The following is a 22,711-nucleotide window of genomic DNA, read 5'->3' on the forward strand; positions in this document are numbered from 1 at the left end:
AAAAGCCTGGGTTAGTTAAAACAATTTAGGAAAAAAACAACAACGTAGTTAGGAGCTTATACCAACAATCTCAAGACTTAAAGCAACAGTAATCAGGAAAGCGCGGTTTTGGGCATAAGGACAGATGTGTAAGATCATCTACTGGTAACCCAGAGGTAGGCTAACATTGATATGGCCCATTGATTGCTGGCAAGGTTATAAAGTAATTCTATGGGAAAGAGGTAGGCTTTTTATTTTTGTTTTGTTTCCTAAGGAAATGGTGGCAAAACACCTGGATGTCTGTATGGGGAAAAATCAACATCAACTCTTACCTCATGCTTTATACAAAAATTAACTTGCTATGTACCACATATCTAAATATAAGATAAGTTAAAAACTGTTACATTTCTAGAGGAAAATGTGAAAAAGATATTTATAATATTCAGTTAGGCAAATAGTTTTGAAACAGGTTATACAAAACGTGAACTATAAGAGAAAAAAATGGTAAATAATTTCTATTAAATTAAAAATCTTTTCTGTTTGAAAGACACAGTTAAAAGAATATAAACACAGGTCACAAATCAGGTGGAAATATTTGCCAAACATATGTCTGACACAGGGATATATATCCCAAATACATAAATAACTCCAATAATTGGATAAGAGATGAACAACTCAAATTAAAAAGAAGCAAAAGAATGCTTATTCAGCAAATGGTGCTGGAACAAGTGGATGTTCACAGGAAAAAAAATAGTATTTTCCCTATACTATACATGTATAAAAAAAAAGTCACTTTGAATGGTGCATAGACCTGAATGTACATGTGAAAACTATAAAAATTCTAGCAAAAAGTAGAAGAGAATATTTTTGACCTCACAGTATACTTTCTTAGATAGGAAACACAAGTAGGTTCATAAAATTAAAAAGTTGATAAATTGCACTTTTTCAAAACTAAAAACTTGTGCTCTTCAAAAAATACCATTAAGAAAATGAACAGCAAGCTACAGACATAGAGAAGATATTTACAACTTGTACATCAGACCAGAATAAAAAACTAAAGACTCCAAACTCTTGCAGAAGTGGAAGGTGTGAGCAGACCCTTCACAGAAGGTCTGCAGAGAGCCAATAAGGACTTGAGAAGAGAATCAGCATCACGGATCAGCAGAGAAATTAAAACCACAGTGAGATCACACTACACTACAACACATACTCTTTGCAGTGGCTAAAGTTCAAGACTGCCAATGCTAAGTGTTGCCAAGGGTGTGGAACTACTGTAGCTATCAGTCAGTGCTCGTGGGCATGTGACATGGCACAGGTGTTTTGGAAAAGAGTATCAAGCCTCTTCAAACCTTAAACATAAATCTACCATGTGAGTCAGCAATTCTACTCCCAGCTATTTACAAAGGAGCCATGGAAACATGTCCACACAAAAACTTGTATGTAAATTTCCATAGTAGCTTTATTTCAAATAATGATAAATGAAACAATATAAATATCCATTTACAGAGAGATGGATAATAAAAATGTATCACATCCTATGGAATATTATTTAGCAATAGAAAGGACTATGCTGTTGCTGTTTGAAACAATGTGAATGAGTCTCAGATTCTTCTGCTTAGTGAGTGATGCCAGGCACAAAAGAGTATACGCTGTATGGTGCTATTTACATAAAACGTTAGAAAATACACCCTAGTCTATAGTGACAGAAAGCATCTGGTGATGGCAGAAGATAGTGTGGAGGGAAAAATGTGTTCCTCAGGGCAGGAGAACACTGGGGAGTGATGGAGATGTTTGGGATCTTGATTGTGGTGGTTTCTTATTTTCTTGGTATAACATGAAATGGTATACTTCAGATATATGCGATTTATTGTGTTTAAATTGTTCTTCCAGACATTTGTAAATAAATAAATATAATGTAAAGAAAGAAATTATCATTATGTCTTAAATCTTGAGGTCTTAAATGTTACCTTCCTGACTAGCTGGAAACATGACGTCCTCTTGGATATTTTCCCAATTCTTCCTTAGCCTCTCCTTTGCTGCTGATGGGTGCTGTTTGCCCTCAGTTTGAGGACCTGGATACGGAGTTCTGGGAAGAGGGTCTGCACCCCATCAGAACTGTTCTGAGCACCAGAGAGCCCCTTGCTGTCCCCATCTTTCGCTGGCATCATGGATCTTGCCCACGTGAGAGGCTGCCGTCCTGGTGTCTGACGTGCCCTCCTGCAGAATGACTCTTACTGGCCCCGGGATGCTGCCTTGATGCCGCCTCTCTCCCTTGGGGACTTTGCCTTTTGTCACCACTCTTTCAGATGGGTTTCCCACAGCTGGGACCTTGTGGCATGTCCCTCTCCCCCCTATATGGCTCTATTCTTCCTGGAACTCAAAGTTGGGAGGCATTTGGGGCCAAATTTAAGCATAGATACAGATTACACCTGGATTTTTTGCTGTCTCTAAAGGCCAGGCATACATTCTGGAGAGCATTTTGTACCTGTTAATATGGAAACAAGACATAGAAGTCACTCTTTCATAACAAAAATATATATTCCCTCTTTAGGAAGGACAACACTCCCCCACCCCCCTCAGCCAATTAGTTTGCCAGCCAAATTCATGAAGCTAAGATTAAAACCTCAAATTGGATTAAGCTTTGCTGTATGTTACACTTCCCCTTACCCAGGATTCTGACACCCACGGGGAAAGGAATAATCTTTGGAAACACACTTTGTTCTTTTTATCTTGCTATTCCAAAGGTTTGCAAAGCCTTGCTGTGTTTTTTACTTGAAGCCCTAAACAGGGCAGGTATAAAATCAACGTCGTCCATGGCATGTATCAGCCGAAGTACACCGGTCCTCAGTGAATGCACCAGCTGGCGACGGCCTATCGTTTTTACAGCGAGCGCAAGTTTAGTCTCACCCCAGGTGACAGATCCCTTATTCACGTGAATAAAAGGCACTCCAAGCAACTCTGCCGCTTTTCTGGAGACCTAGGAACAGATGGTATGCTTTTTAAATGCTTTCTTCCGTGGTGGACACTCAGCTCTTTAATTATTTGGGAGTCGGTGGGCAAAGGGAGGGGTCTGTCCCGTGGGTCCACTGACTGCCTGCGTTGCTCCCTCCTCTGTTGACTCGGGCCACGTGGGCTCCCGGCGACACGAGGCTTTGCCGTCTGAGTCGTGAGAGTCACCGGCTCTCCTGGGCCTCCAGGGTTGGTGCTGATCCCTGGAGCCTCCAAACAGTTCGTGCTGAACAACCAAACCGTGGAGCTTGACTGCCCCAGGTATGGGGGAGTTTGATCCTGGGGGAGAGGAAGACTCATGAAGGCCCCCAATTCTGAGCAGATTGGTGTGTGTCCTGTATCTGTATTCGTCCTCTTCATTACCAGTCACTTACCACCTGTCCATCTAAAAGAGGAAACACAGTGTTTCAATTGTTCATGCAGAAATGGCGCGGTCAAAGCGTTCGGCACCCGGAGCACATGGTCATGACAGCACTCTTGTGATCCTGGCTAAACCACTCGCCCTTCCTCCTCATTCCACAAGTGTGGGAGGGGAAGGCCCACCTGCCCTGCTTTCATGTGTCTCTACTGTGTAGAAATGCGGCGTTTACTGAAATGCTGCCCATTCTGTTCCCAGAGAACATGCGGACTCAGGCGCGGGGTGGGGTGGGGGCAGACCTTCACCCAGCCTGCTGGATGGAAGGAGAAGCATGCTTATGGAGAACAGGGGGAAGGCATCAGGTGCTCCCAGGGTCTTTGAGGGCCCCTCTGGGTAGGGGTCTAGCGGTCCAGAGCTGATGGTGCACATGGGAGATTCTCATAGTTTTCTGCAGGATCTTCATAGGCCTGCCCTGCCGTGTCTTCTGGTTGTGCCTTCTTCAGCTCCGAATAGATGACTGCAGGTTCCTGGTGGAAATCCCACAAACAGTGAGCACCTAAGCACAGGCGAGGGGAGGAGAGCTCTGCGAGAGAGAGGCGGAAAGCGTGACCCACCTCATCCTTCCGATGTGTCCTTGGTGAACGTGCTGTTGGATGGGAGGAGGGAAGACAGCATTAGTCTGTGGGTGACATATTCCAACTTACAATCCACTCACAATGCATTTCAAAATCTCCCTTCCGCAACTGGGCTCTTAATGGTTTTCTCTGTGGGGTTCTTCTGCCCCCACACACTGAAAGCCTTTCCCCTGCCCACCATATGCCCAGAGTGACTCTCTTGATGATTTCCTTCTCTCTCCACTGCTCATCTCCCCAGCCAAGCAGTCCCCCTGCTCCCATCCCGCCCCCCGTTCAGGGCCTCTGTGGGTGCACTGACTGGGAGAAAGTGGAACACAGGCTTTGCTTCATGCGGGGAAAGTGGAGGAGGCTGGAGAGGGGGTTGGCATTCTAAGGCCACACAGCAAATTCCCAGCGAAGATCTGCAGTGAAGCAGTAAGAAAATTCAGCGTGTGTGTTTCTTCTCTTTCCAAGGGTCCTCTGGATCTCTTTCATTCATTTATTAGTAAGTACTCTGTAAACAATGACCTTCTATTAAGCTACAAGGACAGAGAAACAACAAACAAACTCAGTCCGTGTACCCAAGGAGCCTATAATTTTTAAGAGGAACAATGGATGTGTAGATGCATGCCACAAGTAGGATGGGCACCAGAGGGAAATACATAATGAACTGCTGTTGCCAAAAGGCTAACCCATCCTCCCAGGCTTGGACACAGGGAGGGCTGGGGGGAAGTTTCATGGAGGCACCTGAACTATGTCTTGACATGTGAGCAGGGGTCACTGGGTAAACTAGGTGGGGGAAGGGCGTTTCAGGCAGATGAGACACATGATCACGAGAGCATGCAACATCCCAGTGTGAGCAGGAAGATGGGGAGGGTCATCTTGGCTGGAGTAAGGCCAGAGCTCTGGGAGGGGCCGAAGAGCAGGAGGAAGCGAGGGTCCAGCTTTGGAAGGAAGGGTCACCGAGGCCGTGAATCCAGGCCAGGGTGTGATAGGCAGGGCCTCTCAGAGGGATCGTGCTGGAAACCGTGTCTGGGGGCCAGAGGAGGATGAGATTAGAAATCAGACCATTTGGGAGAATTATGATTGTCTACACATTAGGTTATGCGAGGCTGACACTAGCAATGAGCAGTCATGCATTCTTTGAAAACGATATTTGAAGAGACCCATAGTTTCCTAAGCACCGCACTGGGTGCTACTGGTAAGTTCGTGGAAACACAAGTGTCTGTCCTCAGAGAGTTTGTGGGGTCCAGTGGCAGTGCACAAGGGTCCAAGGGAAGGGACACAGCCATATGGTGGCAGTGTGGGAGCAGATGATGCCTTCCTTCTGCGGCCCACTCATACTTGAGAGGCCTGATCTGAGGCCCCTCGTGGATCCTCTCACGCAGGGCTGCCTCACCTGCCCTGGTCAGGAAGGGCTCTCACCTGGGTTTCCGCTTGTTTGCTGGCTGCTCCAGATCTGGGAATACACCAGGTTGTCATCTCCAGGATTCACTGTGAGAGAGGTGATAGCTCGCTCCAGCCAAGAGCCCACGTTCTAGACTCTTCTCAGCTACTCAGTTCATCTTCTGTCTCAGACACGGTGCCAGGAGTGTCATTTTCAAGCTGAGTGTGACTCAGTCTTGGGCAGTTGCTCAATCTCCCCTCCCACCTTGGTTCATCCCTGGGGCCCTGGGCTACTTAGGAAGTCTCACCATTGCTGTACACTGGCTGCAGCTCCATCATGGCTGGTGGCTCAGAGTGGGGGGGCTTGTAGGGGTCTGTGCTGAAGGGTCCAGACCAGGAAGGCCCCTGATGCTCCTTGGGACTGTAACGGGGACAGACAGGGAGAGACACAGGGCGAGAAGGATTTGTGGATCACACCGAGTCTCAGGAAGACCAGTGTCCAGGAGGAGCCCAGCGTGGTCCCTGTAAACATATCACGGCTGTGGGGACGCCTGGCTGGTTCAGTTGGTTAAGAGTCAGACTCTCGATTTTGGTGTAAGTCATAATCTTAGGGTCATGAAATTGAGCCCCGTGTCAGGCTCCACGCTCAGTGTGGAACCTGCTTGGGATTCTCTCTTGGATCATTCCCTCCTTCTCCCTCTGCCCTCTCCCCACTTGTGCTCACTCACGCTCGCTCTCTCTCTCTCTCAAATAATAAATAAATAAAATATTCTCTAAAATATCATGGCTGCCTACCCTGAGTCTGCATGACTCTCTCAAGAGAACTCAGAAGGTGTGTGTGACGTGACATGCAGCCCAAGACAGTGTGACAGTGAGGGACGACTGACGCAAAGTCAGCAGGTCAAAGTGCGGAGTCTCAAGTACACAAAGACTTTTGCACCCCCAGGGAACATGACCTTCATCTTTTTTAAAAGGTCACTTTCAATATTCCAGCTCATATCACAATCATCTACCTTTCCTGTAAGATACCTTGGCGGATCTCCGGGAAAAGAGTGTTTTTTCCCCCACTTCTGTTTCCTTCTGCAATCAATATTGTGAACTGAACATTGCCAGAATTTAATAATTATGTCCCGAATGAGTGTGTGGTGGAGGAATGAGGGGGAAGTCTGAGGTGGAGCCCTGTGACAGAGGACACCACTAGGTGGGTGCAGTCAGCTCTCCACCAGGGCACATCTGGAGTAGTAGACTGACAAGGAGAGCAAGTGACATGAGTCCTGGGTATGCAGAGGTCTGAATGAGTATTATTCATAGATATGGCTGGAAGTGGCTTTCTGAATCACATTTTTGGATTTTGTAAGACTTTGAAAATGTTAATAGGAAGTCCAGTTAAATATTTTTTAATGTACATAGAACCCTGTGGCCCTGTCTTGTGGGTATGAATAGATCATGACAATCTTCTCAGCATACGAAATGAGGCCTCACCTGGGTGTTCCAGTGGCAGGAGGTCCTCCTGAAAAACAGAAGGTCGGTGATTATGAGTGAGCTGTGTAGGTAGTGGGCTCCCCATCAGAATGCCCTTTCTGGGAAATCAGATTCATTTTAGGTCTCAGCCATGGCAGATCTTAGAGAACATCAGGCTCTACCCCTCCAATGGCATATTACTGATGAGGAAGGTGGGGTCTGGAATGATGGTTGCCCAGAATCATACAGTAAAAGCACCATGCACTCTAAAGAGGTGTGGCCGAGTAGCACTAGAGAGACAACTTAGTACTTCACTCTGGGCCCAGTGCTTCCCCCTTCCTCTTCTCTGCCCTGGCCGCAGCCCCAGGAGATGGAGACCAGAGACAGAGTTCCTACAGCATGTGAATAAATAGGGCTCCCATAACCAGCTCGGACATATCTGTACCTGTGGTCCTTGCAAACCCAATCAGCGGGGTACATACTGTTTTCTCCACCTGTCTGATTCCAACTGATCTTTCCTCCTCCAGGGCTTTCCCTGGGGCCAGCAAGCTCTGAAGTGACCTATCTACACACACTGGAAACCTGCAGTATTAAAATCACCATACTGGATGGCAATTACCTATTTGTAGGTTTCCCTCCAACTCTCTCCATCACGAAAGAGGGTGTTACTTGAGGCTGCAACCTCGTCTCAATTATTTTTATTTTCCCAGTGGCTAGAATGTTGACAATATTCAGTAAAGTTTGGTTCAGCAACTGAACGAATTTAAGTATATACTTTGAGGACTAAAAAAAGGGAGGGGCACGTTGACAATTGTATAATAGGTGATTACAGGTAAATCTAATCTAGATGTCTACTTCATCAGCCTTGAAAATATGGCAGTTTTCCATCATCAGTGAGACACTGAAATCCTTTTGGCCTGCCCTAATGCAGGACTCCTCGTGGAGCCCATTCCTGACCACTGCCTATTTATCTGTGGCTCTGCATCTGTCTCACTGGACTTAGACACCATGAATTATTACCCCAAGTAAACATTCGCATCAAAAATGATTGATGTCTGCAAACCATGAATTAAACTAGAGGTGCGTGACAGCTCCTTAGAGAAATTGCGATTCGTACCAGTCAAGAGCCACTGTCCTCCCTTGTGGGTGGGTGAGCTAAGTCCCAGGATGTGTCTGCAAGTCCGTTTATCTCTTCATTTGCAAAAGACAGAATAGACCCAGAAGGTGGCTATTTACATGCCATAGGCCACAGGTTAATATCACTGAAGAGGTATGGGCTGGTCTGGGACTAAGCAGTTCACATGGATACCACAAAAATGGTAAATAGTATTGTTATGACCATAAAGAAACTGGGGCTTGGAGAGTTTAATTTACCTACCAGATATCAAGTATCTGGCAAATTACATTACTGGAATTTTCATCCCGGCAGTTCAGTCACAGAGTTAATACAGTTACCACTCTCTTTGGTAATGGGTTGGATACACTCAACTTTAAGGAGCAGAATTCTCTTTTCAAAAAAAATGGAGTAAATACCCAGCAGTACAATTGCTGGGTCACAGGGTAGCAACAAAACTGAGGGTTTTAGAGGGGAAGGTGGTGGGGGTGTTAGTCCCGTGATGGGTATAAAGAAGGGCACGTGTTGCTTGCAGTACTGGGTGTTCTACACAGTGAATCGTGGAACACTACATCAAAAACTAATGATGTACTGTATGGTCACTAACATAACATAATTAAAAAAAAAAAGAAAGAAAGAAAAAGTGGAAAGGGCTGAGCTCCTCCCTGAGCAGGCTGAATGATAATGAGAAGGAAGTTGGCAAGATTGTGAGATGAGGAAGTCAGATACCCTCTGACTGGTAGACTGTCAGAATTTCTTACTGAGTTTGCTGTTTAAAATAAGACTTCCTCTAGATCGAGAGGTCAGGACCTCCTGGGTTTCTGTTCTCATGGATCACATAAAATGATCATTGCTAATCTTGACTTCCCTGTGCCGGTTGCTGTACGGCTGACCAATCTATTTTTTGACCATTATTAACTTCAACGGCAAGGTCTTAATGTCTGCACTTCTAGTATGTTTTTAATTAGAAAGTGACACAAATACAGGTGATGAAACAGAAAAGTAGTTTTGAAAGTAGGGATGTGACCAGCCTTCCGTAAGTCACAAAGGTACAGTGGAGAGAATGTGGAGTCAAAGGCTAGGAAGAACCCCAAGTAAGCCCCAACTCTGACTCTTAATAGATACACGAGTTCGGAAAGATAACTTATGAAATATCTCCATTTCTTTCATCTCTAATATGGTGATAATAATACTGACTGAATTGAACTGAGATGTAGTTATTGAATAACTGGGAGTAGACAAACTACAAAATCGCATATAATAGGCTTTAAATGAGTGATACATTTTATGATGAGTACCATAAAGCTTAGTGCTCTTATTCCTTTCATATATATTTTAAAAAATGATATGTAGACTTAATTTACATGTAATGTTATTTAAGAAAATACTAAATAGCTTTAAAATATCAGTCATAAGATGTTGGTGCCATTTTTCATGCAAAGAAACAGGACAGAGGCTCATTGATTGACCTGAAAACAAAAGAGTAAGGAGACAATGCTTGATCAGCATCATTAAGAAAAAAATATGTAAGTTTTTTCATTAAATTGAGATCCAAATATTCTTTTTATTTCTCTGTTTGCTTGCTTGATTTTCAGTATAAGCCCTAAGAAAGGAAGAACAAAAGCATTTGGCCTGACAGAAAAGGAAGTGTCATGTTATGCCAAGTGAGAGACAGACAGAAAGAAAAGTTTTAGTAATTCCAAAATATAGAGTAGTGAAACCCAAGACACTGAATTAAAAAGTCCATTAGTTCAAGAATCCCTGATCCATGAAAAACATTTAGAGAGGAAAAAAACACAGTCACAGAAGAACAAAGGATGAGAGTGTATTTCTTGTCAGAAGCAATGCACACAAGAAGATAGTAAAGCAGTATCTTTAAAATATGTAAAGAAGAAAAAATTTCTACCTATAATCCTATAACAGCAAAGGCATCTTTCACAATGAATGCAAAACAGAGACTTTTACAGACTATATAAAACCTGAAATAATTCATCATCAGCAGACCCATCTATTAGAAATGTTAAAAGAAATCTTTGGGACAGGAAGAAAGTAATACCAGGTGGAATTTGAAGATACAAAAAGAAATAAAGGAAATCAGAAGCAGTAACTACTTAAGTAAGCATGTGAAATTCTTAAATTATACTTAAGTCTCTTAAATTATACTTAATAACTAACAGGTAAGTGACTGTATACAACAGTAATAGCACTGTAGCTAGGAGGGAAGAAATGGAGTGCAGAGTGGAATATCCTTTTTTAAAATATTTCACTTATTTCTTTCTTTATTTACTCATTTAGAGAGAAAGCGAGTGGGAGGAGAGTCGGAGGGAGAGGGAGAAAGAATCTCATGCAGACTCTGCAGCTCAGTGTGGAGCCCAATGGGAGGCTTGATCCCATGACCCTGAGATCGTGGCTTGAGCCAAAATCAAGAGCTGGATGCTTAACTGACCGAGCCACCCAGACGCCCTATAATAGTAATATTCTTTTTTTTTTAAAAGATTTTATTTATTTATTTGACAGAGAGAGAGAGAGATCACAAGTAGGCAGAGAGGCAGGCAGAGAGAGAGGGGGAAGCAGGCTCCCCGCTGAGCAAAGAGCCTGATGTGGGGCTCAATCCCAGGATCCTGAGACCATGACCTGAGCCGAAGGCAGAATCTTTAATCCACTGAGTCACCCAGGCACCTCAGTAATATTCTTACATTATATGTGAAGTGACTGAATGCACCTGAAGATAGACTGTGGTAATTTAGCTATCTATACTAGAAATGCTAAAACAACCAGTGAAGTAAACAAAACAAAGAATTATATACCTAGTATGCCAACAGAGGGAAAAATGGAATCATGAAAAATACTCAGTTGGTCTAAAAGAGGGTTAAAAAAAAAAAGGAAAAGTTAAACAAAGAACAGATGGAACAAATAGAAAATAAATAGCAAAATAATAGACTTTAATCTTATCATCACATTAATATAAATGATCTAAATACCTTAGTTAAAAGATAGAGACTGTCATATTGGATAAAAAGCAACAATTAATTATATGCTATGCATTTATAAAAAATGCCTTAAATATAAGGGCCTATATAGGTTACAAGTGAAAAGATGGATAAAGAAATACCATGTTAGGGGCACCTGGGTTGCTCCATAGGTTAAGCATCTGCCTTCAGTTCAGATCACAATCCTGGAGTCCCAGAATCGAGTCCTCATCAGTCTCCTAACTCAGTGGGGAGTCTGCTTCTCCCTCTGACCCTCCTGCCTCTCATGCTATCTCTCTCACCCTCTCTCTCAAATAAATAAATAAAATATTTTTAAAAAAGAATGCCATGTTAACGGTACTTTATTAATACATTAATATCAAAGACTACTTCAGAGTAAATGACACTAACAGGGATAAAAATATAATTTCACAAGGATAAGCTGATCATTTTACCAAAAACACAATTACAAACATTTATGCATCTAATAAAAGAGCTTCAAAATACCCAAGGCAAAACTTGATGGAATTGTAAGAAGAGATGGATAAATCCATAGTTAGCGTTGGCGATATCAATACCCCTCTTTCAATAGTTGATAGACCAAGTAGAAAATCGTTACAGATATAATAGACTTTAGCAACATGACCAGTCAAGCTCACCAGCAGACCCATACTCTGAGAAATGTGAAACGTAATTCAGGCAGAAAGAAAATGATACCATATGGAAATATGGAGACACAAAAAGGAATGACAAATACTAGAAGTGGTGACTAAATAGGTGTTACCTTGACATTAAGTCTGATAAAGATATGATAAGAAAATAAAGCTACCAAGCAGTATCCGTCATGAATGTAGCTGTAAACATTCTTAACAAAATTTTACCACATCAAATTCAACAGTCATGACCAGTGAAGTTGACCTCAAAAATGCAAGGTTGTTTTGACATTCAATATTCAAAATCCGTATCAATCGACTAGAAAAGAGAATCATATGATCATCTCAATCAATGTAGAAAAAACATTTGATAAAGATTTTCCTTATAAAAATCCTCAGCAAATTACAAATAGTAGGGACTTCCTTGGCCTAATAGAGAGCATCTACCAAAAAATCCAAAGCTAACATTACCATATTAAATGATGAGAGACAAATACTTTCCCCTAATATCAGGAACAAGACCTGCTATGCTGATATGCTATATCTGCTCTCGCCACTTCTATTCAGCATTGTACAGGAGGTTCTAGCCAGTGCATTAAGGCAAGAAAAAGAAATAAAAGTAACTCAGATGGGAAAGGAAGGAGCGGGACTATCTTTATTTGCAGATGACAGAATCACCTATGTAAAAAATCTGATGGAATCTATAAAAGAGAGACTGGAACTAATAAATATGTATATAGCAAGGTTGCAAGATATAAGATCAGCATAAAAAATAAAATGTATTTCTATATACTTGCAATGATAAAAAACTGAAATTTTAATTTCTATTTTTTGAATTTCTTTTCAGCGTAACAAAATTCATTGTTTATGCACCACACCCAGTGCTCCATGCAATACATGCCCTCCATAATGCCCACCACCAGCCTCCCCCAACCTCCCACCCCCCGCCCCTTCAAAACCCTCTGATTGTTTTTCAGAGTCCATTTCATTTCATTCTCAGCATCCATATTAATTTTCCAAATTTCACAATATTTGACTGGCACTCAAATATATTTCAGAATGTATGGTTTGTACCATGGCTATTACCTATCTTTTGTTGTTACAAATGAAAGAGTTTTTAATATTATTCCTTTTGTTCTCAGTAAGCTTTGAACAGGGGGTAGAATGGCAAATAATCACCTTTCTAATTTTGAATTGGAAGCAAAACTCTGCTACCTGGTTTAAATCTCAAATTAAACACATGGAGTGACAACTTCATTGAGAAATGTATTCTGCCTTTTTGTCACTGTTGCCTACAGAGTGCCAGTGAGTAGAACTGAGGGTTTACTCTTTGGAAGAGAATAATCATCTTAAGAGAACGCACTACACAAGTCCAAATTTTGATAGCAATGGCAAAAGTCACAACATCAGAGGGACACGTAGACACCCACCTGATTTCCTTTGGGTCCTGAAGTAACTCACCAAATAAGCGGTAGCAGCAAGGCCAGGCACACTTAGCAGGCACCCAATGACGCCCACAGTGATATGGATTACTTTGCTTGTGGAAAGCCCTAAATGGGAAGACCTGTATTTGAGTTCTGGTGGCAAGTGTTTTTGACCTAGACAACATGTAGGTGGAATAGAGATCTATCAGGACAGTTTTCTTCCAGGTTCTGATTCCTCCATTTGAATTATCTCCACTATAATTGGTAATTTTCAAAATAATGGCCCATGGTTGTCAGCATCTAAGATTGAAATCTATTCCGTTTCCTTCCTCCATGAAATCAACACAATCTCTGGAAGCCCCAAGCCTTTGTGTGCATGTTCAAAAACTCTTTGATGGTAGAATTTGTACAGTCTGTAGGAAAAATATTTTATTGACCTTAACTATAATCTGAAACTCAGGTACCTCCAACACACCTGTGAAGTTGAGTGTCACCATGTAACTTCTCTGGACCCCCAGGCCATTGTCAGCCCCACAGGAGTAGTTTCCAGAATGTTCTGTGGTCAGAGAGAGGTTAAAAGATGCTCCTCCTCCAGAGGGGGCCGATGTGTTCCCCAGGATGATATCTTCATGATAAAACCAGTATAAGATCGGGGGAGAGCCTCTCTGAACCTCACAGTGAAGTTCTAACAAATCTCCCACCACAGCCTGGGGCCCGGCAGGGTTGAGGGCGAGGACAGGGCGAGACACTGGAACTGAAGGAGGAAACATAGTTCATTGGCAGTTTTAATTGAAAATGTATACCAGATAATAAAGGAAACATCCAACATAATTTACTAGTAGGAATATAGACTTGGGATCAAGACAAGCCCTACCTGTGATGCTGAGCATCACTGCCTTGCTGCGCTGGGCCCCCAGGTTGTTGTCAGCTTCACAGGCGTAGTTTCCAGAATGTTCTGCTGTCAGACAGAGGTTGAAGGAGGCTCCTCCTCCAGAGGGGGCCGAGTTGGTCCCCAGGATGACATCCTCATGGTAATACCGGTACAGGATCGGGGGAGAGCCCCTCTGGGCCTCACAGCAAAGCTCCACCATATCCCCCACCACGGCCAGGGCTCTGGGTGTCTTGACAGTGAGGATGGGGTGGGATGCTGGAACTGAGTGAGATAGGAGCTGTCAGAGAGGGTCTCACCTTACTTTCCATCTTTGCCATTCCTTGGGTGGCATTTAAATTTTCACACCTCTTTTTCTTGCCTTCTTCAGAAGATCCTTCTGGCTGACAAAGAAACTAAACCCTGGCTTGGGAACAAGGTTGAGTGAAAAAACGAGGAACTTACTTCTTGGTGTGACTCTGATCCGTTTACTGAGGATGGGGCCTTGGATATTGTCGGCTGAGCAGTAGTACCTCCCAGCGTCCTGCTCCCTCACTGCGGCTATCCGCAACTCTGCTGACATGGCACGTATCATCTTCCTGCCCAAACTTCTCTCCGTGCCCTCCCGGTGCCAGGAAAATGCGATAGTCCCTGTACCCTTGGCTACTGAGCAGATAAGGACCATATCTCCTCCTTCAATCAGCTGGCCCTCAGGGGGCTGGATCTCTAGATTCACATCAGACACAGGGATCCCTAGGGGGACAGAGGAGAATTTGAGAAGGTCTCAAAGGCAGGTGCTACAGAGCCAAGGAGAAGGCTGTTGTTGCTACTAATAAGCCAATAGCAACAGGTTCAGTAGGCAGGGGTCCAAAGTGGGTAATAGGGAATTGTACATTATTATGAAGGGAACATTACCTGTCCCCACACACAACAGTTTCTGTCCTCGGGTAACCTGGGCACCAGGTCTATCTTCTTTTAAACCTAACGTTGACCACAGTCAAATTTTATGGACCTTTATCTCTAAGCCACCTCTGATGCATCAAAGGACCATAAAGAAAGAAAATAGGGAAGGTTCCTTGTATCCTGAAGTGACTTGATTCAGAACCCAAACCCCTCTCCATCCCCCAAGCCTCCTCCAGTCTCAGCACCAACTCCCAACCTTCTTCTCTATTTCAGTTTGTGTTTATCTTCCTCTTTTCTGATTATTTGGGAACAACTTTTGATTGACACATGGATACCCCCAAAGCGCCTCTACAGACTGACTGCATGTGGTCATTGGTGCTTCTTGTTAACCGTTGACCCACTATTGAATGTACCCTGTGTGTCTTTGTGGCCCTCACAGGTTAGACACCCAGCAAGTGATCAATAACGATTATTACCTAACTTAAATGGAAGAGAATGTTATAGGGAAGTTAGGCCAATGTTGAAGCTAAGAGAAAGGGATAGTGGGATGGCTGGTAGCTCCTCTCTGCCATGTTCACTATCTCAGGCAGCAAGAGAGGTAATTCTCTGCTCTCCTCTCCCTTCCCTCTGCCCCACAGACACTCACTCTGTACATGTATCTGGGATCGCAGGCTTTCTTTAATGATATTGGGAGTCACTGTCTTTGCCTGGCACCAGTAGAACCCTAAGTCTTCACTCCACATGGTGGGGATCTGGAGCTCTGAGGAGTTACTCCAACCAGGTTCCAGGACCTTATCTTCTCTGAAGAAACAGAACTGAAGCCAAATGTATGACCTTGGTGGAGGGAGCCAGGTCTCACATTTCAGGTTCACTGGGTTCCCCTCGATGGGCTGGGAAGGTCTGACTCTCAGCACAGGTTTTGGAAACAGCTCTAGAGAGAAGCACAAAAACAGTTCCCAGGGCAGTGAGACTCCGAGCTCCTGGAGAGGGACACCTGTGTTCTCAGCACAATGTCAGAAGGTAGGGACCCATGGAAATGGAACCACCTCTCACCTCCTTCCCATGGCTGCTCAGAAGAGGCCTCTTATGAAGGCCCCTCTTTGATCCCCACACAGTTTCTCTGTCAAGACCTATTACCCACAGGAGTATAGCCATTACCTTGAACTTGGATCTTTAAAGGTTTTGAAGTTTCTATCCATAGGCTCCATAAAGTTTCCACAGAAGCAGTACAATAATATTCACTATTGTCCCTGGAGACTGAATGTATTCTGACCTCTGACTGATATTGTGACCACTGTCTCATTTCTTCTTTATTTTTGTAGTAAGTCTTTTCATAAATATCTTCTTCTTCCTTCCCCTGGCATCTCAGAGTTACATCATCTCCTTCAAAAACAGGGTGTGAAGCCTGGAGGATCAGCCAGTCTGCAAAGAGTGAACAAACATATTCCATCTGTTTCTTTCTTCAAGCTCTCACTTCTGCCCTTGAGGGAAGAGCTATGGCCCTGCACACACTGGGCAATGTCCTCCACCACCATTTCCGTGTGGCCCCACTACTAATACTCTCTTGTCCTAGATAGTGAACTAATTTTCAGAAAATGTACCTAAGAGATCCTCCTCATATGTGTCATGAAAAGAGGAATTTTCTACCATATCTTCTGTCAGACCCAAGTCCCTTCTTGCCTGGTGGCTTCTGGGTTACTGATGTGTCTCTGGATGGAGAGATGGACAGTGTGCTGTCCTCCACAGCCCTATCTCCTCATTCTCCCAACTAGGATCAATTCATCCAATATCCTCATGCCAGCTTACAACACTGTCTGTGTTCCCTGCGTTCACCCAGCCTTCAGACAAGTGCCCAGCAGCCTGATTTCAGAGACTCACACCTTTCTTTCCTCACCAGATAAAAATTCCACACGCACAGGGTCACTGAAGGAAGATCTTGGGGTCTTGCATATGTAATATCCAGACTTGTCTATTTGGATTGTTCCAGGTCTACTTCCCAAGGGAATTCTATTGTAATACCAAGATACATATCTCTGGGCCCGAGAATGGCCATCCTTGCAGGTGAGATTCACTTTTTCTCCCTTGAAGGTTCTGGACCATGGAGGTTCAAGGAGAAGAAAAGCTTTTGGAGGTGTTCCTAAACAGGAAAGAGAAAGGTGCAGGCAGGTGAAGGCGGATGGGAGGTAGGTTGAACCCAGGGGAGGTCCCAAACTGCTGGTGGGCCGATTCCCATCGGGAAAGGAACAGATACTACTGGGAGACATGCCTGGGGCAGAACCTGCTCTTCCTCACCCTTTGCATAGGCCAGAAGTGGGCAGGTGGATGCCATAAGGGAGAGGTCTCAGGTCCCTGAGGTGGGTTCCGAGAAGCTTGGGAGATGGGATGTGTAGCTGGGCACGCACTATGAGGGCCTCTGAAGGTGGCTGATTCTGAAATGTTCTTGTCCCGTGCATTCCTGTCAAGGTACAGGTGGGCCTGGGATGTAGTCTCTAGACTCTGAACAATCACTTCCTACTTGGTTGCTCATAGGTAACGGACAACATATTTTTTCCTGCTTTCATTACTTTTAAACTTTGTTGAACTTGAGATTCTATGGGGAAGGCAATGTTTGTCTACACTCTGTCTAAGTCAGACACAATAAAAGATGAAGGGACATAAAGAATTTGAATGGAGAGGCATGGGCTGCTTGAGAAATCCCTTTTGTATACAAAATTGCAAATGACAAATGGGACCAGAAATTGAAGCAGGACAGCAGCATGAGCTCCCTTCAGAGTGTATGAAGATTTGGGAGCAGCACTTCCTCTGTGAATAAGAGCTTCTTTTCTGTCCTTTGATGGTGGCTCTAGTTTGAACATACGGGTGTGGGGGATGGTCCTTAGGGAATAAAGGAGACAGATGGAAGGTTCTGGACATTAGCCTCCTGCTTCTGCAAATGCTTCCTTGCCCTGCACTGATGGGGAAAGGACTGAAGGCTGCAGAGATCACAGGAGGCTCTGCTCACTGGCCATGGTGACAGGTGTGACCCCAGAGTGGCAGCACCACTCATTCTGGCACAACCTCAGCCCCCATTTACGGGGACAGGCATGCTGGCTGGAAGAACCAATGCCCAGAGAGCAGGAGGGAGAGGGAAAGGAAGACTGACCTGATTGCTCTCGTCCGGGAGCTGTGAGAGAGCCAGAGGTTAAAGGTTAGCATGGGGTGACACTGTTCCAACCCTTGGTTAGACTCTGAGAAACTCCCAGCAACCCAGCCACAGTCCCTTCTTGGGCTCTCCCTCCCATTTCTTTCCTCACATTCCATACCTCCCATGGCCCCCAAACAAAAATGCAGCCTCTGATTTCTGTGATGAGCGTGAATGGCTCGTATCTACACCCCTGGCCTCCTTGCTATGCACGCAGTAGCTTGTGCTCCCTCTCGCTCTCTTCTCTGGCCTGAACTGGGTGGAGCAGAGGCAGAGAAGGGCTTGGAGAAATGCTTTATCTCCCTGTTCCTCCTCACTTCTTGGGCACTGTTCCCCCTACTTTTCCTTTCTTTTTTTTTTTTTTATAAAGATTTTATTTATTTATTTGAGAGTGAGAACAAGAGAGAGCACAAGCAGGGGGAAAGACAGAGGGGGAGAGAAGCAGACTCCCTGCTGAGCAGGAAGCCTGATGCGGGCTTGACCCCAGGACCTTGGGATCAAGACCTAAGCCAAAGGCAAAAGCTTAACGACTGAGCCACCCGGGCATCCCTCCCCCTACTTTTTCAGTCTCTGGTTAAATGTTGGCTTAAAATGTCAGGAAGGAGCCACATTGCTCTGCAGACCTTCCTCCCCTCGCCCGTGTGGGCAGTAATTGTTTTTCTGGGCATTTAGAGGTGTGGTTTCGCAGAGAGAAAAATCCAAGCTTCCTATGAGGTGAGAAAGGAAACGGGCAGGAAGCCAAGGTGCCACAAAGGATGGCCAGGTCTGTGGAGGCTTTTGGTTTTCCTGGAAACCCAGTTCTGCTCATTTTCCACCTCTTGCTATGTGTCTGAAGCCCTTCTATCTGAAGGGATATAGAAGCCCTTCTATTGCGGAGATAGAAGCCCCTTGGCTTTCCCTCCACCTGCTGACATTAGGAACTTGGGCCCCTGTCCCAGTCTGACCCCTACTCACCCAGGATCAGCAGCAGCAGCCACAGAAGCACAGGGACCTGGTCCCGCCGATGGCAGGGAAAACCCATCTTACCAGAAGCCAGGCTTCTCTCCCGTCTGTGAAGGACAGCCAGAGAGTAGTACTCAGATAAGGCCCACAGAATTAGAAAAAGGAAGTAAAATAATCAGATCTTGCTGGTGTTCTCAAAATGTGAATGTGGCTACTTTCCTACATGGCCCTTGTCTTTCGGGCTGGTAGCTGTGCCATTTCCGATGTTGGTGGCCACCTTCTGGTGGTCCATGTCTGCCAGGACAAATGTCACCAAGGCTATGCCTGGGTCCTCAGAAAATGCCAAGCTGCGGATCTGCTAGTATGCAAATAACTTTTTCTTCATTTCTCAAATGGAAATTACCTTAAAAGCTTCCTTACCTTAAATTCATACAAACTTCGGTGTCACATGAGGTCCTAGTACAGACACACTTGGTCAGTCTGGCGTCAAAGCGTGTTTTATGATGGGAGCGCCACAAAGTCAAAGGGTTAAAGCAGATGTAAAACCTTTCTGAGCTTTATATAAGCTGGGCTGAAGTTGCTGAAGGGGAAGGTAAGAGAAGTTTGCAGACTGACTCAGCTGGTAGAGCATGCGACTCTCCATCTCAGGGACACGAGTTGCAGCTCCACATTTGGCGCTGAGGCTACTTAAAAAACAAAAACAAAAACATATCCCTCTGCAGTTTAGCAGAAGAGGCTTCCCTAAGTGCCCCAGAGACCTGCACAGATTGGGGGTAAGTGAACAAGCAGACAAACGTGAACCTATGTTGTGAAGGTCTCAGCCTGTCAACAACCACATTGTGCCTGGACCAGCCCCCATGGTTCTCACCATTTCCCCCTGCAACAAACATCAGGAAACACGGCGGGGGTGGGGGGGCGGGGGCGGGGAGTTTGTTACTCATGTGTCCTGGGAAGTACATGACACACCTGGGACCACACAGCGAGGCCACAAGACTGGGGTTCTTCTGCTTTTATTGGGATCAAGGTGGAGGGCACTTAGGGTTTCGTGGGCTTACTCTTTATTGAAGAATTTAACATAAGAGCAGAAATTTAAGTTTGTGAGGAAAAAACAACAACAAGAGATCCAAATGTTCAGTTAGTGAGATCAGCCAAGATCTCTGAAACAAAGGAGGGTAGGGTGGAGGGAGCTGGCTGGGTCCCAGAGGTGAGGAGCTGCCACCATGCAGTGGGTGCTCCGGGCACCACAAGCTTCAGGCAGGCCCTTGCCCTATAAAGGGAAACCCCCATCCACTCACACAGAAACCCTGTGTCCAGTGTGGACCGACCCCAGAGGGGCCCTCTGCAGCCTCATGGTCCAAGTGTCTTTCCTAATTATTTCCTGTTTCAGACCCACAAACACTTCTCATAGTTTTGTCAATTTCCCTCCCCAGTTCCTGAGGGGTCTTGGCCATTATCTCCTTATCTTTCTGGTCCTTCCTTCCTTCTTCTGAAATCCTCACAAGGTGGATATTGATCTGCTCATGGGCTTTTCTCCTTTTTGCTCCCCTAACTGAAGTATTTCTGGTGACCTGTTTTCAGCTCTCTGGTCCTTTCTTCTGTTGGGTCTCTAATGAGGAAAACAAAGGCAAGAGAAATCTAGCTTAAATTAAATCTCCTTACAACTTGCATCCCACTGATAGATCCCCGAGACATGTAGAGTGTGACCTTCCTGGAGGAACCCATGACAGCCTTAATGTCGTTTTGCTAGAGACTAAGAGTAATCTTATCTTAACGGCAGCTAGACCCTCAACATCTCAAAAGGCTTGCTTCAAAATTCCTTTGAAACTTACTTTATCTCTACCCCAGCTCTCTCCACAAACCTAAAAGTCAGAATGTCATCCATCACAATGCCAGTGAAGCTCTTTCTGCCCACAGGTCCTGTCCCTGTGTTATAATAAAATCACTTTTTGCACCAGAAATGTTTCAAGAATTCTTCCTTGGTCATTCACTCAGAAGCCCAAAACTTCAAATCATATCACTTATATCATTTTGTGTCCAATCTGGTGCTTTGGATCCGCTCATCTGGACTCTGATCCTTAATGCAAATTTGGTGAGTACTTCCTCTCCTGTCCCTTTACTTTCACTCTAGGAGCTTTTCATGGAGTACGGTCTTATTGAATACTTTCCTATCTATTGCTCAGGCTCTAATCCTCTAGCCTGTGGCCACTCTAGGAAGAGGAGAAATCCTGTCTTTTGGCTAGAAGTTAGTACCCTGACCAGAATGATAATAAGACCCAGAAACTTGAGGACCTCTCTTTATTTCTGTCCCTATACAAATTTGTCTGGTTTGGGCACAGGAAAGCTACCTAAGTGACTAGCAAAGCTGCTGATCGTAAGACTCCCATATGAGGTTTCCTCTTCTTTGGTCTAATGTGATCCCCTCCATACCCCTGGCCTAGCCCCTTCTGGCCAAGGGACCTCCACTAAGAACAGCCCCAAAGCAGTTAGAATTAAAACCCAACCAAGGATGTTTCCTAGAGAAACTGGCTGTAAAGTTTACATGTATTGGGATGTCACTTAGATCATGATGGATTTTTATCTTTACTGGTTTTCATTAGTGTCCTCTCCTGACAAAACTGGGTAATGTTCCCTTGTAAAGTTTTTCTGATGTTTTCCATGGTTTAGGAATGGCAGGTTTCTCATGGCACAGCACCACATTTCAGTCCATTCTCTGGTACCCGTTTGTAGTCTAGAATGCAATGGGGAAGGAGGGGCTCTCGGCAGCCTTCCTGTGGGGCCCTTATGGGATCACCTTACGGTGATCAATACCAATTCCTCTGAAGGGCTCCTCCAGTTGCTTTTGACGCCTGCGACCTCTGACGTCATGGTGTAACACCATCCGGGAGTTGGTTGGGGGAACTTTTTGGAAACCGACTTTCTCTACTTTTCTAGGAACATGGGATCTTCTTCTTCAGTCCCCAAGACTCCCCTTTGGAATAATTTTAACCCACTGGGATCAATTCAGATGACAAGATCTAAAAAATACAAAAGCTGGAGAGTTAAGATGGTGGAGGAGTAGGGGTACCCTAAGCTTGTCTCTCCCCAACATAGCTAGATAGTCATCAAATCATTCTGAACATCAGAGAAGTCAATCCGAGTTCTGAGAGAACAAACACTGCAAGTCTACAAGTAGAAAACTGACCTCCTTCTGGAAGGTAGGAGGTGTGGAGAGTTGACTTGGGGGAGATACAGCTGAGCTACGGCAGCACGGAGTGATCCTGCTTTTGGAGGCTACTGCAAAGTGTTATAAGGAGCAGAGTGCACAATCTGAACTTGTAGACATCCGCTACTGTGAGGGGCATACCAGGCTGACGGGTGCTCAGGGGGGCGAAGTGGGGCAGAGTGTCAGGAGTGACAGTACAGTTGGGTGAAGATCTCCTGGGTTCCAAGAAGAATACGTGGTGTCAGAGTGCACGCTGTTCCCAGGCATAGGTGTGGGGAAGCTGGCTCAGAGCAGTGAGTCTTGGTGTTGGATTTCTGATCCACCTTGCCGTAAACTGCAAACAGTTGTGTTTGTGCAACTGCTTTCCCGGGATGGCCAGCAAACAACAAAAGCACAGTAAGACCCTCCCCCAAGGAACAGTGTGGGTCTGCACCACAGTTGTTCCTAAAATTTGGAGTTCTGAAACTCAATTGCATGCCTGAGATAAAACAGCTCAGACACAGGCACGGCGAAAGCAGGATTCACACAGAAACCAGGGACACAAGAAAGGTGATTGACTGCACTTCTGTAAGGGTTCACTGAAGAATGGGGGATGCAAACTTACAACTCTTGGACTAGAAAGCTGAGCACATCCCACCCATCAGCCCT

The 22,711-nt window shown here is 44.8% G+C and overlaps 1 protein-coding gene across 3 annotated transcripts in view; it reads right to left on the bottom strand.

Annotated features, from left to right (window-relative positions):
- Positions 1 to 1,485: 1,485 nt before the first annotated feature.
- LOC111138798 (Fc receptor-like protein 2) overlaps positions 1,486 to 22,711 on the bottom strand; it is a 61,024-nt gene continuing 39,798 nt past the window's right edge. The window contains exons 1-15 of one of the 3 annotated variants that reach the window (XM_022490695.1): positions 18,874 to 18,919; positions 17,881 to 17,901; positions 17,031 to 17,193; positions 16,633 to 16,875; positions 15,897 to 16,160; positions 15,385 to 15,669; positions 14,301 to 14,588; positions 13,842 to 14,120; positions 13,443 to 13,721; positions 12,974 to 13,093; positions 6,829 to 6,856; positions 5,655 to 5,767; positions 5,386 to 5,454; positions 3,961 to 3,992; positions 1,486 to 3,873 (exon numbers count right to left, since the gene is read on the bottom strand). In XM_022490695.1, coding sequence (XP_022346403.1) covers positions 3,748 to 3,873; positions 3,961 to 3,992; positions 5,386 to 5,454; positions 5,655 to 5,767; positions 6,829 to 6,856; positions 12,974 to 13,093; positions 13,443 to 13,721; positions 13,842 to 14,120; positions 14,301 to 14,588; positions 15,385 to 15,669; positions 15,897 to 16,160; positions 16,633 to 16,875; positions 17,031 to 17,067 — 2,163 coding nt within the window. In that variant the 5' untranslated portion in view covers positions 17,068 to 17,193; positions 17,881 to 17,901; positions 18,874 to 18,919 and the 3' untranslated portion in view covers positions 1,486 to 3,747. Of the gene's footprint in view, positions 3,874 to 3,960; positions 3,993 to 5,385; positions 5,455 to 5,654; positions 5,768 to 6,828; positions 6,857 to 12,973; positions 13,094 to 13,442; positions 13,722 to 13,841; positions 14,121 to 14,300; positions 14,589 to 15,384; positions 15,670 to 15,896; positions 16,161 to 16,632; positions 16,876 to 17,030; positions 17,194 to 17,880; positions 17,902 to 18,873; positions 19,104 to 22,711 lie in introns of those variants that run through there. The other 2 variants (XM_022490694.1, XM_022490696.1) reach the window with 2 other exon arrangements.

This window comes from Enhydra lutris, unplaced genomic scaffold (genome assembly GCF_002288905.1).
Source record: "Enhydra lutris kenyoni isolate GAN:26980312 unplaced genomic scaffold, ASM228890v2 scaffoldscaffold94, whole genome shotgun sequence".
NCBI classification, from domain to species: domain Eukaryota; kingdom Metazoa; phylum Chordata; class Mammalia; order Carnivora; family Mustelidae; genus Enhydra; species Enhydra lutris.